Source organism: Ptychodera flava, chromosome 20 (assembly GCF_041260155.1).
Source record: "Ptychodera flava strain L36383 chromosome 20, AS_Pfla_20210202, whole genome shotgun sequence".
Lineage (NCBI taxonomy): Eukaryota > Metazoa > Hemichordata > Enteropneusta > Ptychoderidae > Ptychodera > Ptychodera flava.
This window is the reverse complement of record NC_091947.1, coordinates 25,161,997-25,172,164: the sequence shown is the minus strand read 5'-3', so window position 1 is coordinate 25,172,164 and position 10,168 is coordinate 25,161,997. Positions and strand designations below refer to the sequence as shown.

Here is a 10,168-nt window from a genome sequence, read left to right as displayed (position 1 = left end):
ACATTCCCCTCCTCTTCGCCGAAATCGGGATAGATATCACCCGGCTGACGAGAAAGATCCCTACTTAGCCATCTGGGGTGAATAAGTGTCGACAATGGCTTGCTGGCGATAAAGACAAGCTGTTCCACGGCGGAGAAAAATGCTGGGGAAATGACACGATCGTGCAATAACGACGGCCTCTCCCCTTGGCAGGCAGGGATCGCGCTTAAAAGTGATGGTCCGGGCAATTAGCCGCTATCGACATACGCTATTAAACCTGGAAATGTACAAATTGAAATGAGAAATATGTGGGTCGTGATCTTTAGATACGGTTGGTGTTTATTTCTGCAGCACGGCGAAACAGCCTACGAGAGAACTTTTGCGGGAAGGGGGTCATATCCACGACTGAAACCAATAAAATACATTGCAATACAAAACTTAGTATCATCAACACAATCCGATCACCGCTCCATGTTTCCAACACCCTCACTTTTTTTAATTGCACGCATCCGTTTCGCATCGCGGACACCGAATGAGTGAAAGGCTACGCTTTAAGTAGTGCATTCGTCGACGAGATAAACCAAACCGACGGCAGTAAGTGGCGATATCCCGCTCCTTGTATCTTGACAATGTAACTTTTATGTTCACCAGTTTGTTGCCCTGAAACGCACGCCGTTGAGGAGATGCGGATGTGACCGACACCACCTCGTTTTTTTAACTTGTTACCGAATATGACAACTCAAACTTCCACTACAGCGGTGTGAAATATGAAATTCACCTGTTACTTGACTCAATTAAATATTTAATGTCGCTTGATATGGAGCACATTGAATGCAATCACCGTCTTGCGAACAAGAAATTGCGTCATTTTATGTTTGCAAGTTGGGCGACTGACATGCCAAAGTAAATACTGAATTTTTTATGTGTCCCATTAATAACTTTCGCTTACTTTTATTTCAGTCTTTCTTTCCTCATAAAACATACTTCCCGTCGTCTCCTCTTCATCTTGGATAAGTGATGGTGATTTATTACGGCTGTGAAATTTGCCGAGAGCAGTCACTGATCATCGTTATGCAGAAAATTTATCATAAAGTTATCATAACAGAAAGGTAATATGTTCACAGTCCCGTTCGAAGGGATAATATTTTCCCCTATAACATCGCTAGTTAAGTGATATTGTCATTGCGGATGACGACGCTGTTATCCTTCTAGATATATATATATATACACACCAACGTGGTGGACGATACGGGTCTGTAAATCGCGCACTATCATACAGATAACAAAATAATGAACTGCGTTAGCTACAGTAACGAAATGCGATCGCACAACTCGCTGCAATATCAGCGACGGATTGAAATTCCAAACATTGCCACCGGTATCGCGTCATCGGCGATATGGTCCCCACTTTTACTTTGTTAAGACAGTTCTCGGTATTTATTTCTCCGCGAATTAAAAAAATTATACAACCGCCGATAATCACCTTTGAAATAAACATTGCAGTTGAGTCCAAATGTTTGTTTCTGAAAGTGGTTTTGTTATCGAGGCACAGGTGACCACACACACACTTGCCACTGTCAAAACCAATGCCATTTAACTTTTTTTGTATATTTTAATTCGGATGTCACGGCTCATTACAGAGCATCAGCCCCGCATATTTTATCGCCACTTCGTGCAAATGACTCCGCCAAGGCACTTCTCGCGTGATCCTCCTTCACTCGCGAAATGGCACAATCTCACGCATGACATCAGTCACACACACACGAATTTTTCATGCCATCCGCATTATCAATTGGAAACAGATTTCGGCGTGAGTGTTCTTCGGCGCACTCGGTTTCCAAGACCCGGGGAAAGTATCATAAAGTGTTGGAGGTTACGACCGCTCTTTGCCGTAAAAAGGTAGTACCGAAGCGTTCAACGACGTCACGGATTCGACACTTAGCACTCTCTCGACTCGATCACGCACGCTCTGCTCCTTTAAAGATTTTGTAGATGCGCTTCTAATGCAACCCCACGGGGGTTCACTGACAGACAGTATAGTTATCAAATTATACTAAAACACCACATTACGAAACACAAATTGAGAAAAAAAATAATAATCAAGCAGGCGAAACTGATTATAATGCATCTGACGTATTAATTGTCATTGGGACATCGATTTCAAAAGCTCTTGAGGCTGGCGTTTTATTTTACCTTTAAGAGCGTTCAATTACTCAGTCAACAATGTTTAATTAACTGAAATAAATCATCGAATAATTACTTTATGCAATTGCAATAACAAAAGGACTGCTGAGTGATGTAGTCTTTGTTTGAAGAGCCTACAACAGATAAAAATGATATCGTAATTACGCTGTGATTACATCAGCCTTGATTTTAAAGTGACAATATTTTTCGTTCGAGACCACTCCTTTTTCTTTAAGAATGGTTCACTTTGCCTCGTTTTAACATATTTTTTTAACAACAACTTAACCCTTGCCGTTTTGAATCGTCAGCTTACACACACACACACACACACACACACACACACACACACACACCACATATATATATATATATATATATATATAATATATATATATATATATATATATATATATATATATATATATATATATATATATATATATATATATATATATATGACGTTATCTGATGTGAAAATAGCATACATATTGTCCACTAAAGTTTTGTTGTTTTGGTTCAGAGATATGTTTTAAATCCTTCCTGGTAAGCGTTCCTGTAACACCAGACATTGTTTGGATTGTCGGGAAATGAACAGGATTATGTACAAAAAATGTAATGTACAGATCTGTTTGCATTTTCATAATGTATTGAATGTGTTCTGCAGTGTGGTTATAACAAGAGCCTATACCATTACGGAGCAACATAGGCTCTAGATGAGGACGCAGAATGACTGAAAATGTACGGTTTGTCAAACTTTCGACGGGCATTTCCTAAGTCAAACGGATTTTTTCCCGACAACCACGATAGACCATTCTTGAGGGAGACATTGTGCCATTTTTATAGAAACGCTGCGGTAACTTTGGAAGCAAAAAAAAGCTAAAGTTAGCAAGCAATAAAGAAGCTGCATATAAGTGTTTAAGATTATTCGTGGATATTCATAGACTATCTTACCGTCTGCTTGATGTCCACAGTTAGTGACAGCGACCAAAGTGTTGGGCAACCGATGGCAAAATGTGATTTGAGTTATTGTTAAGTTAGATTTTGGCTTTGTACATATAACTCTTATGATATCAACGTTGATAATTTCAAATCGATTATTTCGAAAGAACTCTTTCTGAAAATGACATTTTCATGGTCGACAAATATTTGCTCTGTAGCAATATAGCCTAGTGATGGGTTTTATGTCCTTATTATTTAACCTACAACGAAAATATTCCAATTTTCCGAACTTTTACTTCAAAATTGCGGCGTGTACTTTTCTAGATGACGTCATTCTCTGAGGACGATGATAAACAAAAAAGTGAAACTGTGCGCAAAAACTTTAACATGATGGATATAGGTAGGGTGATATTACTGGGCAATCTCAGAGGGAACGGTTTTCCCAAACCGCAGCGGGTTTTTAATCGACATCGAATAAGTCATTGAAGCGTTATTAATAACGAATTTAGCCACATAAAGAATAATTTTGTCGGACTCCAATCCAGCAAAAGCGGCGGTCTGTTGGTTTGTGCTTCTCGGCTCTAATTTGCCTTCAACATTTCACATGGACGCCTCCAGACAAAGATGGTTAAGCGATTACTAAAAGCCTGTCTACACCGATGCCTTAAAAGCGGTTTAGCAATTTCAAAAGTACATCTAGTCATTAGAACAACACGCTAGGCGACCATCGCTACCGGTGGATCGGGCACTCTCAGCAAGAACTGCCGACTGGTCCCGCCGCGTCGATATTGTGCCAGATACTTCCCAAACAACATCTGGAACAGAAAATTCTCTCTGTTGCAATTTGATGACTTGCGTTCTGCCGGTTACTCGATGAGTCTACTGACTTGGTGTGAACATCACACCTTGAAAGGAAAATCGAGAAACTAAGTAAATTTCAACATTGGAACGGCTGCCAAAGTGAGAGAGATGGGCCTCGCAATTAACCCATCCTACGGGAGATAGCTACCGGCGCCGCTATCGCGCTGGCGATCTGCGAGCAGTAGGTTGAAACATGTAATCAAATACTTGTTACAACTACCGAAAACACACCCGAGGACAGGTTCAGCGCCCGACACTGACGGGCACACCGTAGAAAGAATAGGAAAGGCGAGCAAGAAAAGTTATATTGAAATTAATACATGTACTAGCATCGTTTGCGATTCATTGTTACACCGGGGCTTTGATACCGGCATATGCCCACAATATTAACACCGAATCCGTTATTAAAAGCGCTAATGTACACACTGCGCTCCGCTAATGTTATTTTCCTGCCCCAACAAAAGACACCGGAGCGAGCAAGTTGTACTGCCTTTGTAGGCACAGCAAATCAGACTTAAGTTGGCTATTGAAAACTGCATGTGCTAGTCCGCGTACCTCGTTCAGCGGATTAAGGAGTCTAATTTAATTTTCTCAACAGTGTTACACTTCGGGGTTTTTTCCTCTCCCCATCTCTCTCTTTACCTCCTAGCTAAACTGGTTGACAATAGCAACAAACAACTCGGGAGAAAGATTCCTTTGTATAATTTCAAGGAAATACCACTTTCAAACCGACGCCGACTTTTACGAGTCAAGGCAATGGTTAGCTTCCCGAAGCGTTTTGCGTCTCTCAACTTGTTGGGCACGCAAGCATCGTCTAAAATTAATGTCTCCAAAGTTTTCCTTTGATTTTGAGTTTGTAATTCCATGATTATAATAACTTCTTAGCTCAGTTATTAACAATTATAATAATTCAAATGATATTCCCTAATCAAATGAAATGCTGATAAAAAGAACAACTAGAAAATAGCTTATCATTTTTCTGTTTTTCTGAGCTTTTTTCCTCGGCAACACATTTTCTTCCTATCCCAGTAGACACTCAGTAGTGATTGTTTTTAATGAATTTTGAACAAAATATAACATTTTTGGCCATCATTCTGAGAAGTGATGGAAAGATACGCAGAAAGCCGACAGGATGTTTGTTGATCGCGAAAAGTTTTAGTTTTTATTTTAAAATGGACACGAAATGAAAGACTATTTTCTCGCTGAGATATATATTTTTCATTTCTTATTTGCAACAACTATACATCATAAGTTAGAATCTCAGCGACAATCATGATATCTCCACACAAGTATGATTTTTTTCTGTATAATAGACGCGTTCCCAGCTGATTTAGTATTCATGTGGTTTCATGCTGATATAGAAACCAACACTGCGCATTAAAGAGTTTGAAATTCACACATACTATAGTCATGATGCATGGACATTTTTTTTTGCTCTGGATACCATGGCTGCTCTAGGTTTGATAACTTGTCGGAAGAATCTTCCCATCATGTACGATGTTTTACTAATCTAGGTGATAATCTTGATACCACAGAATAAATTAGTCAAGTAATTACTCTGCAGGAAACAGCCGTCACCGATAGCATTGCACAATTAAATGCATTTTAAGCAACATTTTAAACAATGAATATGAAATAGACAAACAACCACAGGGAAGCTGAATTAGCCAGATTCGATTTCTGAGAAACGTCAGAGCCACTATCCAATGGATAAACTGACAACTGAGGCGAAAAAATATAGAGGATTTCAAATAAATCTATAATCCATTTAACTTTAATCTGAAACATACATAATCTCAGAAATGGACATAACACACAAAAGAAGTGCCGGTGGTTAGCTGAAAAAGTAGTCTTTTTTTTCTCTTGTTCACGGTGCCAGTTTTTTAGAGGTTTACTTCCTCATTATTGTTCCTTCCTGGCTTTCAGAAACACTACTCATGACAGGCTCAGCATACAGTTTTTTTATCGGGAACCTTTTCCCCGTCATCCTATCAGAAAACAGCTCTAAAACTTCGCTTCAGAGTCCTAATCAACGACCTTTTTTTTCCATACGAAAATAAGATTATTTACCTTTCAAGCAACAAGGCTCGCTTCCTTTATCGAATGATTCAGTCCCGCTACGAAGCGAACACGTTGCGTGTGTGACGACACGCAGCAAGTCAAGGGCTCCATTCTTTTCTCTCTGAATTTTACAATATGTCAACATCGAGAGTCGGCGGCTTGGTCCAATGCATTGTCAACAGGCTTTACGTACACCAGCAAAAGAGACAACACATCACACGACAAAGTCCTTGTCAGCATATGTACATACACCATGTACCAGTATTTTTCACGATAACATCAAAATGAGACACATCGACAACGGGGTTCAGTATTTTTCTGTGACCACCCATAGATCACACAAGCTATACAGAGAGCGAAGACTCCGACAGCGATGCTCTAATTAAATTAGGAGTGTTTTGAGTTTCAAAGATCAGTTCGTGTTTTATTATTTTATTCTCGAGTTTCTCTGGTTTCAGTATTTTCCCTCCACGCATAACATGCCGCCGTAAAACGGTCCAGGGTAAGGCCTGGTCGGGAAATGGAGACTGTACGCCGGTAGCATCATGTTGTAAGCGAACGGCGGCCGGAACATGTCGTCCGTCGCGTACTGTCTTTTATCATCCCGTACCAGGACTTTGACAGCGACTTTTTTCGCTGCAAGAGGCGCTGAGAGTTCTGCAGCAGCTTGGAGCTGTCGCCTTTTCGTCTTGTAACGGCGGTTCTGGAACCAGATTTTCACCTGCTGTTCCGTGAGTTTCAGAGCGGCTGCCAGGTCGGCCCTCTCGGGACCCGACAGGTAGCGCTGGTGATTGAAACGCCTTTCGAGTTCAAAGACTTGGGCATGGGAAAATGCTGCTCGCGACCGCTTCTTGCGCTGTTTGGACGAGGAGGAGGACGACGTGGGCTGCTGTTGATCATCTTGCTTCTGGGTGGCACTTTGATCGTTGTCTGTATGGGAAAAAAGAATAAAATATATATTATTATATGACCTGAATGAGTGCATTTTAGATTTACGGTATCCTGAAAACGTGCTGTAAGCACGAAACGGAGAAGGACATAAAGACCAGTAGAAAACCAGATCTTAAAAACGTGCTTTAAAGGAAGTATGTCCATCACTAATATCTGTCAGCTTTAAAACTAGTGACGAAAAAAATGTCAGAGTATATCTCTAACTCTTGGCCTACCTTCAAGTGTGTTTGAACTGTCTTCAATTTTTCCTTCGAGTCGCAGTGTAGGATCAATGACTTCTTCAAGTTCGCCTTCCGGCAAGCTGTCGTTGTCAGATTCTCCGCTGTCCGACGTCGGACAGCCGGACGGTGTTAGGCCACGTGTCGCGGGCGGCGGCGTCGTCACCGGCGGTTGACCAGTCACCTCGTCGAGTTGACATGCTTCTGCGCTCCATGCGGGGCTGGTAGACGGAGACACCGGTGGCAGTGGCCGCTGTTGTAGTTGCCGGTGACTGTGTAACGGACGTCGGAGGTGCTGCGGCTGGGTCGGGGAATAGATATCCACGGCCGTGGAAACTTCTTTCGTCAGAATGTCTTTGATTGAGAAAGGCGTGAGCGAAGTTTGCGAGGAGTGCATCATCTTTGCACTGGGCAACCAGAACTGATGCGCGCAAATAATGTGACACTTGCTGTATGCACGCAAATGTGACCAGAAGAGTGTGTGTGTGCACAATAAACCACACGATTTTTAAAAAAACGCTGCAGAAAGTTCTAGCCAGGCAGAAACAAAGACGATTTTATAGCTTGTATCTTCGGTGAACGCTCGTGCACGTCGAAATGATGAACTCCAAGAAATGTACACTATGTAAGTTTCATGATGCACGCAGGGGGTGGTAATAGATTTCAACAATGTGTAGTATTCAGCAGCGATAAGCAATGTACAAATTGACATTCAATTGGCAGATTGACAGGCCTCTAAGAGCATGGGCGATCATTCACTATTCGAGATAAACACCGCGTGCCTAATCGCTCCAGTCTGATTGGCCAACGCCGGCTAAACACCCCAAATTGTTGGCATTTCAAAACAGTGGCCATAAAGCCGTTGAGTTTTACGCACCAGAATAGGGAGGGAATTGCTCAATTACTGTGTGTACGTTGAAACAAATCTCAATAGCCTTTTCTATGTCGTGAGAGAGAGAGAGAGAGAGAGAGAGAGAGAGAGAGAGAGAGAGAGAGAGAGAGAGAGAGAGAGAGAGAGAGAGAGAGAGAGTAAAAACAATTAATCGTGTGAATAGTTCGCCAAGTTCAATGATTCATAAAATACCGAAGAGCGCTCAATACATTGATATATATATATATATATATATATATATATATATATATATATTGTGAATGTTTTCACATCATATCGTCATTAGGTTAAAATTATATGAAAAATCAGCCACATACATAGGACATATTTAACAGAAATACACCGAATGCAACAGAAAGGCAAAAATAAGAATATCCTTAGAATTCACAATATTACAGAGAAGCTGGAGAATTGATAGTAGACGGCAATTGAACGTACATGTAGAATGATTTAATATAATGTGCACTCGTGCAGTCTGTCACGTTTTAACATGTAATATTTAAAATATTAATTCAAAACTTGGTAATCATTTTCCTCTACTGTCAGTTACACTTGCACGTATGTCTGCTCTCTCAGAGATTTTGACAAATACCCCGTTAATAGGTCGACTCGTATGTCACGTTGCTTTAATGTTGTATCTCTTTTACTTTTAATCACAATTCCAATCAAAATCTCAACCTTGCGCACGCACTTTAATTGATGTGTCCGCCGGTGTACATTTCCACATTGTCAGTTCCATTTTATTAGATAAATGATTCGCTGACCCAGTTAAGAAAAGGATAAAGGCAGAAGAAGTGGAATCATTTGCATTTTTAATCGTCCAAGCGTTTTTACATCATTTCTATTCCAGGCCGTTCTCAAATTCTTTGCGACAAAATCGATGGAGCAACTTTTCTACATGCAGAATTGAGATCAGCGGTAGTTCCGAAAACAAATTTACGATAGGCTTCGCCTCGTAAATCCGAAGAGCCCAACATATATCAACACCGTCGGTCGGTGAATGTTGAGCTGTGCGGTCGCTATTACTAAACGGCGCATTCACAGTCTTGCGTTTTCGCTTATGGTACTCTTACAACAACAGAGTCTCATTATACTGCAATAACCGATTTACAGTTTGTATCTAAAGCTGATTTGCCTATTATTTCATATCACTCTCCTTTCACCCGCATCTCTTGAGACCTCAGCCCTGCACAGCGCCCTCAGCCGACCAGGAAATGAAGCACTCCTGGATCCCCGGCAAAGAGAGCAGCTAACGGGTAACCCGGAGCGCTCTTAATCGCGATTCGGAGAAAACTGCTGCCAGCCTGAAGCACGACAGTCACGTACGTTCTGAGGAGGAAGAAAAAACTCCCTTCGCGTTGAGGTTATCGAAGTGACATTTCTCTTGGAAAAATTTCTCCCGTGGGCCGTGTATACTTAGATATAGATGAGAAGCACGAGTGTGCTGGGTCACAGGTCAGCCGTAGGAACGAGTCGGTTATTGTATTTACAATGTGTATAATTTCAAAGCTGAGGGAAGGAATTAACTTCTGACACCGGTTACTAATGGCAGGTCAACTCTGGTCGTTTATAGCTTCCTTCCCGCTAAATTATGTGTGTTCTCAGGGTGAAATGCGGGATAGAGATACCGAACGACTGCGTGATATCACTGGACTTGCCTGGTCGCTGCACGTCCCATCATTTCGCCTGAACATGATCCAAACTTATGAAGTGGCTCGCTGCGTACAGCGACGTGATGTTGTTTTTTCTTCTTGGTTAACTAGCCAGTGATGAACAAGACTTGACAAAGCCTAAGAGGCGAAGCAATTTTTTACAGAAAATCAAAAGAAGGGAATCTTAACAATTTTCATCCTCTGCGCATAGGTGTACATAGACCATTTTGTTGTAAAAATTGAGGGGGTTTTCTTGAACGACATACACATCATGCACTCCCATACATATTTGACTCCCTGTACTCATTGTAGAGGGAGCCTCTTTTTCATGGCGTAGCTGTGTACCTCTCACACGCGCACCAACTTTCGAATGTTTTTTCTTACTTTTTAAAAATAGTATCCAAATATTATTATCACTGTCTGTCTGTCTG

The 10,168-nt window shown here is 41.2% G+C and overlaps 1 protein-coding gene across 1 annotated transcript; it reads right to left on the bottom strand.

Moving 5' to 3' along the window:
• Nucleotides 1-5,701: 5,701 nt before the first annotated feature.
• On the bottom strand, nt 5,702-7,845 carry LOC139120399 (homeobox protein zampogna-like). The gene is made up of 2 exons (XM_070684790.1): nt 7,191-7,845; nt 5,702-6,954 (listed from the first exon to the last, which is right to left on the bottom strand). Exons 1-2 carry the CDS (start codon nt 7,591-7,593, stop codon nt 6,479-6,481), a joined length of 879 nt encoding a protein of 292 aa, XP_070540891.1. The 5' UTR covers nt 7,594-7,845; the 3' UTR covers nt 5,702-6,478.
• Nucleotides 7,846-10,168: the final 2,323 nt, after the last annotated feature.

Excerpts from the sequence above, each read along its gene's own strand:
- LOC139120399 (XM_070684790.1), bottom strand. The coding sequence starts at position 7,593 with ATGATGCACTCCTCGCAAACTTCGCTCACGCCTTTCTCAATCAAAGAC. Across the intron at positions 6,955-7,190 it reads CAGTTCAAACACACTTGAAG|ACAACGATCAAAGTGCCACC; the intron begins GTAGGCCAAGAG and ends TTTCCCATACAG.